This window comes from Amaranthus tricolor, chromosome 1 (genome assembly GCF_026212465.1).
Source record: "Amaranthus tricolor cultivar Red isolate AtriRed21 chromosome 1, ASM2621246v1, whole genome shotgun sequence".
Lineage (NCBI taxonomy): Eukaryota > Viridiplantae > Streptophyta > Magnoliopsida > Caryophyllales > Amaranthaceae > Amaranthus > Amaranthus tricolor.
Genome location: NC_080047.1, coordinates 914563 through 931317, shown reverse-complemented (window position 1 = coordinate 931317; position 16755 = coordinate 914563). Strand labels below are relative to the sequence as shown.

Here is a 16755-nt window from a genome sequence, read left to right as displayed (position 1 = left end):
ATCTTATTTACTGATGGTCTAGTAATAAATTTTCCAAGAGAACAAGAGGTGCATAAGAGCTCATTCGATTGGGGAATCTTAATATTTCTTAGTGGGTGCCCGACTGAACTTTCTATTATTTTATACATCATCCCAGTGCCAGGATGACCTAAGCGGTCATGCTATAAAGTGAATAGCTCCTTATTGTCTAATCTTATCATATTTATTTCAATCGGGCGGATATGGGTGAGATACAACCCCGATGAATATGCTGGCATCCTTTCAAGGATAATTTTCGTTCCATTTCTTTCTACTGTAAGGCATAAGAATTCTTTTTCATTTATACTTTTGGTTTCCATATGGTAACCATTTTGCCTTATTGCCTTGAAACTGATAAGATTTCTTCGAGATTTACTCGAGTACAGTGCATCATTTATTTCTAATTTTGTCCCCATAGGGAGTATGATGCATGCCTTTCCAGTGCCTTCGATTAATTTTGCTGTTCCTGATATGGTATTGACATTTGCCTCAAGCAATGTTAGGTTTGAAAAATATTCTCGATTTTTCAATATCGTATGTGTTGCTCCACTGTCCAGGAGGCAATGAAATGTTGATCCACTTACTGACATTTCCTTTTCTAAGACAAAAGAAGAAGAGAGAGAAAAAAAAATTATATTATTAATATAAAGCTAGAATACTTAATACAAAAACATAAGTAAAGAGTTACAACTTATTAAATGAAAGACAAGTTAGATAAAAAGAAAATGCATCTAGTCATCTCAAAAGATGTAATTATCTTCTTCTTGGGGATCAAGTTTGTGGAGGTTAACATCCTCAGTAAAGAAATCGGAGACATCTAAGGTGGCTCCAGATGTACTTGCTTCATTTACAAAATTTGCTTCTGCCCCTTTTCCTTTGTTTTTCTGGGAAGCTTGATATAAATCTACTAAATGTTTGGCGGTACGACAAGTTCGCCCCCAATGTCCAGTTATGCCACATCTATTACATGTGCTTTTGTATTTCTGGACTTGTTTAAAATTATCATTTCGGGGAGGAAATATATTTCTTTCATAAACGTGGCTACGTCCGCGGCCACGACTAAATCCATGACCACGACCACGGCCACGGCCATAAAAATTTCCTTGTTCAAAAGTATTCATACTGCTCTTTTCATGATATTTTCCACGACCTCTGCCTCTTATGAAATGGTTCCCACGACCTCGATGGCGCACATTCCTCTCAATCATATTTGTTTCATTAAAGGGCATAGTCCCAACCGGTCTCCTGTTGTGATTTTTCAATAATAGTTCATTATTTTGCTCCGCAACAAGAAGTGTTTTCAGCAATTCATGATATTTCCGGAAATGCCTTTCACGATATTGTTGTTGTAACAAAATGCTATTTACGTGAAAGGTTGATAATGTTTTTTCTATCATTTCTTCATCTGTTATTATTTGTCCACAATAGACTAATTTTGATTTTATCAGATGAAGGGCTGAATTATAATCACTGATTGATTTGAAATCTTGAAATCTTAACTCTCGCCATTCATCGATGGCTTTTGGGAGAAGTACACTTTTATTATGGCCAAATCTTTCATTTAGCTCTTCCCAAAGTAATTTTGGGTCCTCATAATTGGTGTATTCATGTTTGAGACTGTCGGTTAAATGATGTCTCAAAATTGATGCAGCTTTTGCCTTATCTTCCTCAATTTTTATGGGATCTTTTTCAATACCCTTTTCTTTGTCGGTGGGATTAAGTTCAATTATTGTGCATAATAAACTTTTTGCTTTTAGATATAATTTGACATCTGAGGCCCATTGTATAAAATTGTTTCCTGTTAATTCCAGGGCATTGAATTCTCTCTTTTTGAGATCAGCCATTATTTTATACAATTGAGAAAATGACAAGGTTATTAATGATTTTGTGTATCATCAGAGATATTAAAGCATATTAGTCTTATCTCCCCCTGATTTAATATCTCAAACATAATAAGCGTAATATAATCATAAATAAAAATAAAATAGATAATATTAATAGATGATAAAACAGAGAAAAAAAATACATATTGCTAAACAAATGCAAGATTTATAATATATTTTTGGATAATTAGGTAGAGCATTAACGCTACGAGTAATACAATTAAACCCATAATGATAAGGAATGCATCTAGTATTTTACTTATATTGTCGGCGATTGGATTGATGTCGGTGTTTGAAGATGTATTGTTTGCCATGGATGGTTGAAGGAAGAAGAAGATGAAAGGAAAAAATTAAAAAAAATTATTTATTGTGTTTGGGATAAGGTGTGAGTGGTGTGTGTGTGTTTGTGAAGGTAGAAGTCCCTATTTATAGGGGGTAAAAAGGTAAAAATTTTATTTATTTATTTATTTATTTATTATTATTATTTTTTCAGAATCGAACCCTTGACGATTTACTTAAATTATAATTTTCGGACCACTTTGGCATTCATCCCAAGGTGATATTTTTACAATTAGAAAAGGATTTTATGTTGTGTAAAAAAAAATGTGGTCATATCTGCTAATAATCTGTGTTATAGGTAAATTAAGACAATTTATTATTATATTGTTAAACAAAATAGAATCAAATATTACTTAAATTATAATCGTTATTTATTATTATTTGAAGGTGAAATTAAATTTTTTGAGTTTATTAAGTGATTATATAATTTATAGACTAAAATAATCAAATGCGTATGCACATAATATGATGATATGATCAAATAAATAGAGATAAAACCGTCCATAAAGGCGATAACAATGCTAAAATTAACCAGTCCATAAAGGCGGTCATTACAAAATAATATTAGCCAGTCCATAAAGGCGGCTGCAAAAGTAAAAACGAACATAAAGATTAAATGACATTATTAAAATAAATAATTTTATGGGTCATTTAAATTTATCTTGCAACGTTTAGTACATGTTCCTCCCTCATTATCTTTGGTTCTTTTATTACTTGATGAGGGTTTATTTTCAGATGTTGTTGTTGGAGCATTATTAGTTGGTTGCGTTGATGGATTATTTGTTGGCCGTACCGGTGGAATATTAGTCGGTGGAACTGGTGGATTATTAGTTGGTCGTACATGTGAATTACGAGTTGGTGGTACAGGTGGACAATTGGTATTATTGGGATTATTATGTCGGAGCTGATTTAAATCAGTCCTTGCTGGGTTTGTAGTGAATGGTATGGAATTATGCTCAATTATAAAATATAAAAATGTGTTAGAAACACCTTGGATGATGATGTTGACACCATTTGATTGTTGGTCCATTTGTGGGTACCGATGAAGGAAAAAAATGCTTAATTAGGTTTTTTTTTTTAAAAATATTACCTTCTTGATTATTAAGGGTAGAGCTGGTGCTGATAACGTGTTAAGAGGTAGGAAGAATATAAGGAGAAATATTAGTATAAGAGATAAATTTATATCGGTTTGATCTTTCTACTACTTCTCATGTGCATATATTACAATACCATGTAGGTGTATATATAGAAAAGGATGGGTGAAGGAGACAAGTGTAGCACTATTTGTGAATGACAATGCATTCACTTGTATTGTCAATCTCAACATAAGTTACATTTTGGGTTCTTGTGACTTTTCCAATCTACGCTAGTAGACCTCATTTTCTAAAAATGTTGGTTTTGTTTCTCAACGTATATACCCAACCGTTTGCAAATACCCTGGTTTTGGGTAATTAAACTATGTAATTAGGTTTGGAGGGTTTAAGAAAAATTAAATATATTGGAGTACTTGCATGATTTTTAATAATCTTTATTATTTTCACCAATTGCCATCATGTCCTACTAATTTTGACCTGATGGCAATTGGTGAGAAAAATTGATCAAGCAGTAATTATGAGAATACGGATAAATATACAAATAAGATAAAATGATAGGTTAAATGCGTATAAGAAAGAATTAAAGATGAGGTGTAGATTATGACTAAAAATTAAAATAATATAAATTTGATAAGATGAAATAAAAAAGGTGACTAATCTGATAGGATAAAAAAAAGTAATTTATAGGGTTAAATTTTACTCTTAATAAATTGTTTAAAAGAATATATTGGACTAAACCATATTTTTATATGATAATTCGTTTGTTAGTAAAAAGTTGTTTATATCCTAAATTTCGAGGCGTTTTGTCATATTAACAACTCCAAAATAGTTTAAGTGGATAAAACTTTCCTATCAAGAAATCAGTTATTGGCAAGGAATCTACTATGTTGTACCATTTCTTAGAAATATTAAACAAAATGACTTTCGTCATTTCATTATCAATATTTTTTAATAAAACAAACAAATAAATCGTTAAAAGAGACGAAATTTGCTCAAAACGATACCCCCAACCTTATTTAGATATTTCATTAGATTTTGAATATGTAATAATTTTTATTGTGTGTTTGTATCAATCAAACAAAGGAACTTAAAAATATTGATAAAAATATTATACGACATCTACAATCGAGTAACAATCGATCGATTACATAATAATTTTAATCAAATAATTTTAATCAAATAAAATTCCATTTTTAAAAGTCGAAACTACCATAAATATAATAATAAAACCAACATATAATATGTACAAAAATTTCCAATTTAATGTTTACGATGGAGTATAGTTTATTAATTCCAAATGTGTTCAATGAACAATTCAATTCAATTCAATATATTTATTTTAAGTCAAAATAAATCATATTTTATTTTATTTTAATAAGATAATTATTTGAGTCCAGATAAAATAAATACTCTAACAACTGAATAAATTTATATTATTTATATTATAGATTGTCTCAATAAAATTGTTAATGTTTTTAATTCTCAAATTTGCAATCAAACATAATATTTTTTTAGCCTACCACATAATTACAAAAATATTTGGTACCATACTAGTATGTATACTACCAATGGAGATTAAGTACAAAGATAAAGTGAATGTAACGCCAAACGGATGCCAAATAAAATGCGTCAAGAAAAATGCGACAATAAGAACACAACCACCCATCACCTCCCTTATTCCCTTTCATCCTTTTCTTCTTCCTCCTCTTTCTGTATGGCTGCTTCTTCTTCCATCTTTCCTGATCCTAATATCCTCCTTTCTCCTTATTATCCTCCTCCTTCTTCTCCTTATTACATTGATGGTGGAGATGATAATAATAATAACCTTCCTTCAACCTCATTTTCTTCAACGCCATTTTCCAACTACTACCCCCTTACAATATCTTCACCTTATAATCTAATGTCTTCATCGTCGAATAATTTACAGAGTTCAAGCATCGACGAAACCATCACAAACAAAATGGTTAGGAAGAGAACCGCTTCAGAAATGGAGCGCTCTGATTCTCCTCCCAATGAAGTAATTGATCATCGTCTGATTACTTCAGTCAACGACTCGGAATTGTTTATTAGCTCGCCCGAATCGTTGACGGGTTGTAAAATAATTAATCTGGGTAATAATGGAAGTGATCAGCAACCACTTGTTTGTGGGTTTTCTGGGTTGCCTTTGTTTCCTCCTGTTGTAGAAAGGAATGCAATGGGTTCAAATACTAGAATTAATCTGGGTAATGTCCCCGGTTCAGGTTCGGGTTCTGGCGAGGATCCAGGTTGGATAGATGGTATTGTAAAGGATTTGATCCAGAGTTCAAATTCTGTGTTGATTTCTCAGTTAATTCAAAATGTTAGAGAGATTATTTACCCATGTAACCCTAATCTTGGTTCTGTTATCGAATTCAGGCTCCGTTCTTTGTCGGAGTCCCCCATTACTCCACCACAGTTATCACTCCCACAACCAACGACTTTATCTCTTCATAATCATCATAAGCTGCAAAATGAACTAACCGGGCTTACCCGGATTAATACCAATACCACCGGTAATTCAAATCTGCAAACCCGTTTACCTAATGAGAATTATTTGAATATGAGTGAAGTGGATTATATACAATCACTTGGATCTATTGAAGGTAGTGCAAATTTGAATTGGGGAAGCATAACCGCCGTTACGCCTCAACCGTCGCTTTCTAGACCTATACTGACGCATATTGACGACAGTTGTGTTGGTGGTAACAACCCCAATCCCTACCCGAATCCAAATCCGAATCCTTCACAGATTGAGACAAGTCAAACAGCGGCTGTGGAAAGGAACTTTGATCAGAATCATGAGATTTTGAATATTACAAATTCTAGGGATTCTGATCATGCGGTGGGGTCTACCGTAGGGACAGGTGAATCCGTATTTGTAAACCCACCGGCTCCTCCGTTCCCACTTCCACCACGGCAGAAAATTATCCCCGTGTTGAAAGCCCGAGAAAGAGAGGAGCATCAGCAACGTAAGAGGGATGAGGAGGGACTTCACCTCCTTACCCTTTTACTCCAGTGCGCCGAAGCTGTTTCGGCTGAAAAATTCGACCACGCTAACAAAACGCTGGTTGAAATCACCGAATGGGCCACCCCGTTCGGAACCTCCGCCCAACGTGTGGCGGCGTACTTCTCAGAAGCGATGTCAGCTCGCCTGATTAGCTCTCGCCTCGGGATTCACACCTTGTTACCTTATATCCCAAATTATCAAAAACTGGTTTCTGCATTCCAAGTCTTTAATGGAATAAGCCCATTTGTAAAATTCTCACATTTCACAGCCAATCAAGCAATTCAAGTAGCTTTTCAAAGAGAGGAAAGAGTTCATATTATTGATCTTGATATCATGCAAGGTCTACAATGGCCTGGACTTTTTCATATTCTAGCATCAAGGCCTGGTGGACCTCCATTTGTTAGGCTTACTGGGCTTGGGACGTCGATGGAGGATCTTGAAAAGACTGGGAAACGCTTGTCGGAGTTTGCGGAGAAGTTGGGTTTGCCGTTTGAGTTTATTCCGGTGGCGGAGAAGATAGGGAATTTGGATTTGGATAAATTGCATGTGAGTAAACGAGAAACTGTTGCTGTTCATTGGTTGCAACATTCTTTGTATGATGTTACTGGGTCTGATACCAACACTCTTTGGCTCTTGCAAAGGTAAAAACTCAAAATTTATTTTTGTCTTAGATTGTTTTGATTCATATTATTAGCCCGAATCTATCATGCCCAATTTTTTTTTTTTGATGTTTATCAATTGATCTTAATTTGTATTTTATTCTTAATTTATTAGTTAAAACATAGTTAAGTGGATATTGTTTGATTCGTCTCAATAAAAAATTATTAATATCAAATTTATGATTTTTATTATATATTTAAAGATATTAACGATTGAATTAGTGCATTGCGCAATGTAAAATAGGAAAAAATTACTTAGAATAATCCAATTTTTAGTAGATTATCAACAATAATTCTAACTATTAATAAACCATGAATGATCCAAACTATTAGGTCACATACTTAAGAATATTGTTGTGCATGTTATGACTTTGTTATTATAGGTAAATTAATTAAAAAAAGAAAAATAAAATAAAATAACAAAAATATTTTAAAAAATATTAGAATAACCTTCCTCCCTAACACATTGCCTCTGCCATGCCATCCTTCCTCCCCACTCAATAACACCTCCTCATCTTTATCACCTCAAAAGCCAACTAAACAAAGGTCGGTGTAGATGATTGGTTGTGGATGGAGCAACAAGACTGGTGGTGGTGGTGGCCGGTGAGTAAGGCTGTTGGGTTGGTGGTTGTAGGGGAGGGAGTGGTGTCAGCAGGTTGGGAGGGGCAAGGAGATGGGAAGAGTAGTGGAGGGGCATGGATATGGGTAATTAATTTTTTCTTATTTTTAGTTTTTTTCATTAAATTTTTTATTTTCTGATTTATTTTAATTTAATTTTTTTGTAAAAATGACCTACTGTACAGGTTACCGGGCTCTATAGTATACTTTTGGCAAATATCCTTTAAAGTTCGGATTACTCATAGTTAATCAATTGTTGAGATTATTGTAGAAAAATCGATTAAAAATTAGATTATTCTAGATAATTTTTTATGTAAAATATTAAATATATTGAAATGCTAGGGAAAAATGGTATATTACCCACTTCATCATTAAAAGAACTTCAAACTAATTTATTAGAATTTAGAGGCATGGCATAGGATGATTCGAGACAAATCTTAGATTTTTCTCTATGTGTAAACGACCCTTTGATCGCTTTGGATATATAAACCAATTATATTTTATGTTTTATAATTTAATATTAATAAAATTTTTTAATTAAATAATTCAAGTTAAAAAAGTAGTGATTTGTTTTTATGCTATTTAATAATGGTACGATAATATATTTAAAATTTTCTATATTTTTAAGGAAAAATGGACATTAATAATTCAGTTTTTTGCTCATTCGCTGTGAATAATTTTCAATCTTTAGATTATTTTCTAATAATTTAACATTTGCCTTTAGTTCGCCGTGAATAATTCAACTTTTATTTTAATTTGCTAGCAATATATATTATTACCTATTATTAGTATATGTTGTCGGTAAATTTATCACAAAAGTTGAATTATTAAAAAATAATCTAAAGATGATGAATAAAAAGTTAAATTATTAATATTAATTTAGATATTTGCTTTACATTCTATTTGGTATCTTGCACCGAGATTGCACCCATTTTTGGTGATTCTGGAAAAAGATTATTACTCTTTTCCCTATGGTAAAAAGACATTGGGATATGAGAAAATCAGAAAAGTCATGAGATGATAGGATTTCCTCGGTTTAGTGTGAACAATGATACAGTAGTCTTTTCATTGTTGCTCAATTTCTGGAAGAGCAGAGGGATCCCTACTCTATGTAGATTGTAGAATAAACATACCTATATGCATGAAAGTTGATTTGAATGACAACTTTGGTGTAGATGAAGACTCAAGAGATTAATGTGCACCAAGGTAATTTGTAGTAGTGGTATCATTTCGTTTGTCAATTTATATGGAGTCATGAGTATAGGTTAATGATAATGATGTTAGACCTAAGGTTGAGGTGGTTGTATCGTTAAGTAAGGCGTGCCAAATATATTGGCCGAGTTAAGTCATAGTTCATTCCGAGTTTGAATAGTATGCCTATCTTAGATTCAAATAACACCAATGTGACAAATTTAAAATCTTTAATGAGACCACGTAGTATTATATTCTCCATGCAGTCATGACTCATGAGTTTTCAATTTTTGGAGTTAAAATTTGAGTTGAATAAGTTATATTTGTGTCTAACCTTGTTTGAAGTATGATTTAGATTTTCATTACTAGTGGGGAAAAAGATCACAAGCAAAAGAGTAAGTTATGCTTTTGTGGAAGGTTCTAAGTTATAATGGTGTTACTTGATTTGGGATATGGAAGATTTGATGAGCCCAAAGCAACATGAGAAGTTAATTTTTTAAAAGATTTCAATGACAAGAGGGGTTGTACATACTATGCAATACTTCTCCAAGTACGTATGAAATAGTAGTGTGGAAAATCAGATGATTAAAATAGACAAAAGTCGTTATAAGACCTTTTAGAGTCGGCTGGGGAGAATCTAGTTTCGATGGTTGAGTCATCTGATTAAAAGCGCTGTGAATATATAATTGTGTATATATAACATAGAAAAATAGTAATAGAGTTGGTTTAGTATACATGCAGAGATTACTGTTCAGTCCATCCTATACTAGTATTTTGAAATTATTTTCGGAGTCAGGTGTTGCGTCATGTGTGGGGTATTATAATATCATACAAGCAAATGTTACAACCCAACGTATGTTTTCGGCTGTGTTACAGTGTCCAACTCGAGTAAGGTGTCTTGTCGTGTAACAGTGTAAAAGTCTTAATCACAACACGAGAGTAAAGTGATTATACAAAGTCCATATATACTGCTCAAGTACTTATTACTTGTCAAATATCTCAAAACATCGTCGCTAATCAAATTATTTATACAGATTGTTCACCATTGTTAACGCGTTTGGAGTATGTTTTCTATGCGTATTGGTTGGGGCTCCTATCGGAATTTTGTGGCCAATAGTTTTTGATTTTCAATCTCACTAGTATGATTGTTACCTTTGCTTTACAGAATCAAATCAAGAATTTTATATCTACTATTATTAGGAAAAAATAATGTAGTGTTCATTCTATTTGTTATGAATGTGCTTGCAGATTGGCACCAAAGGTTGTAACAATAGTAGAGCAAGACTTAAGCCGAACAGGCACATTTCTTGGCAGATTCGTGGAGGCAATCCATTACTACTCTGCCCTCTTCGACTCCTTAGGAGCAAACTACGGGGAAGACAGTGAAGAGAGGCACGTGGTCGAGCAACAACTCCTCGCTAGGGAGATCAGAAACGTTCTAGCAATCGGAGGATCCTTGAGGAGTGGAGATCCCAAATTCCCGAGCTGGAGAGAAAAGCTACAGCAGTCGGGTTTCAGAGGTATTTCCTTAGCAGGTAATGCAGCAGCTCAGGCGACATTGCTCCTTGGCATGTTCCCTTCCGATGGGTACACTTTGGTGGAAGATAATGGTAGTCTCAAGCTCGGATGGAAAGATCTTTGCTTGCTTACTGCTTCGGCTTGGAGGCCTTCTAATGTTCATACTATGAGCACTGTCTGTACACGAAGCCAGTAAGTCACAGCACATTGTGGTACACAACTAAGTATATTCATGAAACGGGTGCGATTGTTATCTGATTGTGTTGAACAATTTATGAATCCGCGGCTTCAAATGGGGGTTCAACGGAGCCTTAGGAGGATCTTTCTTGTATCATATTGTTATGGCTTTTTGTTTTAACCAATTTGCTAATTAGATTTGATAAACGTTACTTTAAAGAGCTTGTAGGGAGTATGTATATCGAAAATGAATAGGGGATGTTCTGAGCATGTTTAATATAATCAGCTGCACAGGATTCTGAAATTTTGATGGTGTTAATTTTAAATTATGTAGTTTATCTTACGTATTTGAAAAAACAAAATTATTAGAAAAATATTTTCTCATGAAGAATAAAGGTTACCTGCAATTTGCATAAGCCCTACCCCATTACAAATATCTTAAGTCAACTTTATCCTCCTCATTCAATTGTTTTCAAATCATTTTATTCCAATGATTAAACATTGCTTTAGTAATTGAAAACAAGAGAATATGACAAGTAAGTTAGTATGAAAAATAGTGGTTCAGTTAGTTCAATTTCCAAGTAATATTTAATAACCAATTTATCCGAACTTTTCCTAAGTTCGCCCTTAAAATAGACAATCTAAAATAAAAATATAACTAAATTAAAATACCGAAAATAGAAGTTAAACATGCAAAGATATGAATAAATCTTACAAGTGAGTTCCCACTAAAATATTTTCCATTCATATTATCCTTATGAATCGATCTTCATTTTAATATTTTAATAATATAAGTTATGATCTCCGTATATATTACACTAATTTCATTTTTTTCATTTTCATATTGGTTAGGATCTTCATATGTTTCCACTAATTTTATTAAAATATTTTTTTAATAATTATGGTTCTCATTGTTTTTCATTTTTTTTTATTTTTTTAATATTTATAGTTTGTACTTTTTCTTCTTTAAATTCGATATTTAATAAAATAATATTTCCTTCATCTTTATTAAAGAACAAAGGGAGTATTATATTTCAGTTTGATTTTAATTTAACAGTTGGTCTTGCGCAAGACGACTTAGTATTAGACGAATAACCCAATCAACCTAAAAATGATTTTTCTCATTATGCGCTTAGTACTTTATCTATTTAAAATCATAATTAATAATACCTATAAGGTCAAAATTAATACTTTCAATTAATTATTTTAAGGTCTGAATTGATCATTTTTAGATCAAAATTGAAATTGTTTAGAACAAAGCGAACTCTTGATGATTTTCAAAAGCATTCATCGAATCATTTGGCAAAATATAACTCGAAATCGACATTTCCTCCGCCTTCACATCAAGGGTAAGAAAATACTACACCTACAACGTTATTTTCAAGTCCATTATGAACGAAAATTGTTGAGAAAATAACAATGTCACTGTTATTGATCGATAATTAAAGAGTACAATTACTTTTATGTTCCATTAGAATCATCACGTTGCATTGAATAAGAGTACTTGTATTGTGCATTGTATTAACACTCTTATTGATAGTGTTATTGACCATTCATTTGTTGTTTGAAATTTATCCATAGAATGATTGAATAATACCATTTTATTGACCCCGTTTTGAAATTATGAAAACAGAACAATACTTAGGTAGAAATTGATCAGTTTAACGTTAAAATTGATCATTTATAGGTCAAAATTCAAATTTTTTTTATTTTAATTGAACTATTTAAGGTTTACTTTAAGTTGAAATTGATATCTTTAAAGTTAAAATTGATAAAAACCATATAAGACTCTTACATGTGCGAATTAAATCGGTCCAAATTAACGATCTTAAAGACCGTTTCGGCCAAGTTTTTGTGTTAATTTAATGGGAGGAAGCACTAAATGGACAGGAACATTGCCCAATTTAGGATCTAATGTAATTTAATAATCAATAAACCAGTAAAACATAGATTTCTCCGTCTTTCTTGGAGAGTAAACGTTGAGAACTGACACGTCATCAACATACATAACTCTTATTTTATCTCTCCTCCTTTTTTATTCCAGAATGAAGAAAAACAGATGAACAACTCAACCCCACCATATTTTACTCCTATTAAAGTTTCAAATACTCATTCCTTTCTCCCAGATGTCTGCTCCCATTACCACTCTTTCTCCTTCTCCTTCTATACTTTTGTTCCTTCTTTATTCCTTCCATTTCTATGGCTTCCCTTCAATCTTCTTCTCACAATTTTCCCACTCATTCCACTGTAATTTCCCTAATTTCCCCCTGATTTTTTTGTTGGGTTTTTCTTATTTGGGTTTAATCTTATTTGATTTGTATGTCTTTTGATGCAGATCTTTGGGTCTACTTTCAAATCGAGGGAAAATAAACTGACCCTTTTGAGATTACCTACTTGTTTTCCCAAGTAAGCATTTTTTTTTGTATTTACATTTGTTGTTCTGAGAATTGCTACATTGGATTGGTGTAATTATGGGATTTGATTAGATATCACTGTTTTCCTGGAAATTGGATTTGATTGGTTTGTAAGTTGAGAACTTTCTCTTCAAGATCGACTTTCCTCCCTCCTTAATTATTTGGTATGTTATGGTTATTGCACTATTCACAATTTAAACTTTTACTTTATATATTGCTACTTTATGTATTGGACTAATGTATAAGAAAAATATAATCGAGTAAAATCTTGTTTGAATTGTATAAAAGTCGAATGCAACAAGTATAATGAAACGGAGCAACTATATGTTTAAGGGAAAAAGTTGATTGAATGTATAAGAAAAGATTTTATAATAACCTTTATTTAGTAGTTTGAACTTTGAAGTTTTGAACTATCAATCTTCAAATGGGATTTTTTTTTTTGGATCAAGGCTAGTATAGGATTCTGTTATGTCATTATTGGTACTTGGAATAGGTGAATGTGTGTTAGGTGATAGACTATATATAATATATCATGGCATTTCAATCATCGGCTTAAGCTTTTAGTTGAGTTGGTTTATGTTTAGAAACTTTTCAGACTTCAGTGTTCAAAAGTATGATTTAGACTATACATAATATATTATGGCGTTTCAATCATCAGCTTAAGCTTTTAGTTGAGTTGGTTTATGTTTAGAAACTTTTCAGACTTCAGTGTTCAAAAGTATGATCTGTAGAATGTTTATAGTTTGTACACTCTTATTTTGGGAATAATATCCATATACTCACTTTCTGTATCTCCTAGAACATTTGAGAGCATCTAGGCCCTGTTTTGGTAGGCCATGACCCTGGTTATTTGATTAACAACTTTATTAATAGTGAATTAGTAACACCTAACAGAAAGATGAGAGCCGAGTTGGTGATCTACCTGTGCGGATGGGAGCAACATATGGATTTAGTATATTAGGATGTCTGATAAACTGTACATCAACTGAAATAGAAATGAATTTCTTTTGGCTTTACGAGCAACACGCCTTAAATGCAGCGGTATAGAGATGATGGGAAGAAGAAGATTACTGTGATTCTAGTTTTACCGAGTGTTGATTTTCTGATCCCCCGGTCCTGTTTTATTATGCATAGTTAGGCTTTTGTTTCTCGAATTATGGACAAATGGGTGCATTACAGCACTGATGTCGGATGTATGCAACTTTATCCTTGTTCATGATAAAAAGAGATAGTGTTTCATTTGACCCTCAGTGGCAAACATTATGCAACTTCACATTTTGCTTAACTAAAGTATGCTTAGGTTCGTTTTAGAATAACTTGCTTCGTGTTCTTGATGTAGGGTTACTTCTGCTTTGAGACTAAATGCTTCAAGGATTTCTCCACAGCTGATTACAGAGGCAGAGGACACCATACGGACAATGTCAGACGAAACTCCAAAAGGCCGTGATCCATTTATTGACATGAAACAACGATTTTTAAGCTTCAAGAGAGATAAATACTTGTAAGTGTGATGGTAGTTTAGTTGCTTCTACCTTATCTTATGAAGCAAGATGTATCTTTAACTCATTTTCCGACTTATTTTTGTTTTGAAATTGTAGGGGAAATGTAGATCACTTTCAGAACCTTGCGGAGAATCAGTTTCCCAAGGTTTGTTCTTTGTACTGCTTTTTCACTATGTGATTGTCACTCCGACTCTGAGGCGTTTTTTCTCGTCATATTTAAAATCGAGGACTATACCCTTCCCAGACCCTGCCCCTGAGCGGGATTCATTGGGATGATGACGAATATTGATTATGATGAGTAGTTTATTTCTGTTGCTATTTGGAATTCTGAAAATCGGATTGCTGACAGAGTTGTGGAAACAGTTTACTGTGATTGCTTGTGCAGATTCTAGAGTATGCCCGTCCTACATCCTTGGATTTCAACCTGGGGATGCTTTCACTGTTCGCAACGTAGCCAATCTCGTGCCTCCATTTGAGGTAGCTTCGTAACATTTCTTCATTTCACAGTAAAGAATACCGCCATATATTGAGAGCCTCCTTTCGGATCTAACTAGGTCATTTTTTGTTCGTGCAGAGCGGGCCTACTGAGACCAAAGCAGCTCTTGAATTTTCTGTTAACACTCTTGAGGTATATTGCACTGCATCTTATAAACTCGAATTTTTGATTGGACTTAGGAACTTGGGACAAAACAAGCCCTTACACCGACAGACTTTTATGGAGTTTTTATGCTCGTTTGATATACGAACCTAAGCAAGAGAAATGAAACTCGACCCTCCGAGAAAATTAGCAACGCTAAATTATTAAGCTTGGAATAGTGAACAATCAGGGATACTGAAAATGCAACATCAAGATTATAAACTAATACTTCTATATGCTTTCCTTTACATTTGGTATCCTTTGTGGAAATCATGCTAATTCTTCATGTTACCAGGTTGAGAATATTCTAGTTGTTGGTCATAGTCGCTGTGGGGGCATCCGTGCTCTCATGAGTATGCGCGATGAAGAAGAAGATTCAAGGTTACAGGTCTATCTACGCTTTTAAAATTTTTTTGTGTACACCCAGCATTGCCCCATTTATAGTGCAAAAATGCGGTAACGGTCGCAATCGCGGTTACCACACAGTGATGCACGCTAAAAATCAATCGAAAGCATTAGATATTCCTTAAAAACTGAAAATGCAGTTATTTACACCTTTATAGTGCGTGAAATTTCGAATCACTTCTTTTTTGAACCTTTTCAATGTGCCTAATGTGATGCGACCTTCTTTTTACACTATGGCCCCATTTCCTTCGCTCGAAAGAAAAACTAAGGAAAAGTTGGCAATATATTTCTAATGCTATGCTGTTAATGTTCCTAGGAGCTTCATTAGAAGTTGGGTTATTTTTGGCAAGAATGCAAGGCTTACTACCAAGTCTATAGCTTCTGACCTCAATTTTGATCAACAATGTCGACATTGTGAGAAGGTACACGACAATTGAATCTCTTAATTGCGCACATAATCACGTTCTCATACATTATTACAAAATCCCTCTCTTGTTTGCGTCTATAACAGGAATCAATCAACCATTCACTAAAGAACTTGCTCACATACCCTTGGATCAGAGAAAGAGTTGCAAAAGGTATACTTGCTCTCCATGGAGGTTACTATGATTTCATCGATGGCACGTTTGAAAAGTGGACTCTTGAGTACAACCACGAGATCGATGATGCTCATACATGCTCAATTAAGTGTCGGGAATTTTGGAGCTGATTCGCACTTCATTCCCCACTTGGCCGTTCTAAATTCTTATGTATCCATTCTTTGTATTGTTGTGTTGTACTTCAATTAGGCTTGTCTTTCAAATGGTTTGTGATTTTGGTTTTCATAAAGGGGAAAATGTGGTTTCAAAATGGGAGAAATTGGGCTCCCATTTTGCTCTCTTCCTCTGTTAGAGTTCTCTCCCCTAATAGCATCCTTTCCCAATTATTTAATTGCAATAGATAAAATACAAGATTCCATCTAATATACAACCATAAATATCATTTTCCTTTTAATTTTAATTTTGTACGTTTTTATGTAATGTTTCTATATTTAATTTCTCGGTACTTGAGTGATTCAAACCCGGTTTGTGTGGTGATTTAGGCCAATAATGTTGTGATTAGAACATGGGAAGTGACGCGTGTTTTAATTTTACATGAAATTTCATTGAATTGTCAAAAAAAATTCTTTAAATTTTGTCCATTTGTAGGTGCCCTTGGGATACGAAACCCTGGATCCACCACTGCTTTTATGCAATTAAATGTGTTATTTTGAATATTTATACATTGAACTATACT

At 33.3% G+C, this 16755-nt stretch overlaps 3 protein-coding genes across 4 annotated transcripts; 2 read left to right on the top strand and 1 right to left on the bottom strand.

Moving 5' to 3' along the window:
• Positions 1–758: 758 nt before the first annotated feature.
• LOC130826589 (uncharacterized) lies at positions 759–1226 on the bottom strand. The gene is made up of 2 exons (XM_057692171.1): positions 1056–1226; positions 759–1001 (listed from the first exon to the last, which is right to left on the bottom strand). The coding sequence occupies exons 1-2, from the start codon at positions 1224–1226 to the stop codon at positions 759–761; spliced, it is 414 nt and encodes a 137-aa protein (XP_057548154.1).
• A 3711-nt stretch (positions 1227–4937) lies between these two features.
• LOC130797263 (protein SCARECROW 1-like) lies at positions 4938–10867 on the top strand. Its single transcript, XM_057659798.1, has 2 exons — positions 4938–7000; positions 10076–10867. Exons 1-2 carry the CDS (start codon positions 4947–4949, stop codon positions 10539–10541), a joined length of 2520 nt encoding a protein of 839 aa, XP_057515781.1. The 5' UTR covers positions 4938–4946; the 3' UTR covers positions 10542–10867.
• Positions 10868–12566: 1699 nt separating this feature from the next.
• Positions 12567–16539, top strand: LOC130797255 (beta carbonic anhydrase 5, chloroplastic). Of its 2 annotated transcripts, none has more exons than XR_009038829.1 (9): positions 12567–12769; positions 12858–12928; positions 14276–14437; positions 14535–14583; positions 14802–14915; positions 15013–15066; positions 15371–15463; positions 15797–15902; positions 15992–16130. XR_009038829.1 is itself a non-coding variant. In XM_057659781.1 (9 exons), the coding sequence occupies exons 1-9, from the start codon at positions 12722–12724 to the stop codon at positions 16187–16189; spliced, it is 888 nt and encodes a 295-aa protein (XP_057515764.1). In that variant the 5' UTR covers positions 12567–12721; the 3' UTR covers positions 16190–16539. The 2 variants fall into 2 exon arrangements, 1 of the variants encoding a protein (XP_057515764.1); XM_057659781.1 differs by having other exon boundaries at positions 15371–15456; positions 15992–16539.
• The last annotated feature ends 216 nt before the right edge of the window (positions 16540–16755 follow it).

Coding starts and splice junctions, on each gene's coding strand:
- LOC130797263 (XM_057659798.1), top strand. CDS start 4,947: ATGCCAAATAAAATGCGTCAAGAAAAATGCGACAATAAGAACACAACC. Junction 7,001..10,075: donor ACTCTTTGGCTCTTGCAAAG/GTAAAAACTCAA, acceptor ATGTGCTTGCAG/ATTGGCACCAAAGGTTGTAA.
- LOC130797255 (XM_057659781.1), top strand. CDS start 12,722: ATGGCTTCCCTTCAATCTTCTTCTCACAATTTTCCCACTCATTCCACT. Junction 12,929..14,275: donor TTACCTACTTGTTTTCCCAA/GTAAGCATTTTT, acceptor TTCTTGATGTAG/GGTTACTTCTGCTTTGAGAC. Junction 15,067..15,370: donor TTTCTGTTAACACTCTTGAG/GTATATTGCACT, acceptor TCATGTTACCAG/GTTGAGAATATTCTAGTTGT.
- LOC130826589 (XM_057692171.1), bottom strand. CDS start 1,226: ATGATTGAGAGGAATGTGCGCCATCGAGGTCGTGGGAACCATTTCATA. Junction 1,002..1,055: donor GTGGCCGCGGACGTAGCCAC/GTTTATGAAAGA, acceptor AAACAAGTCCAG/AAATACAAAAGCACATGTAA.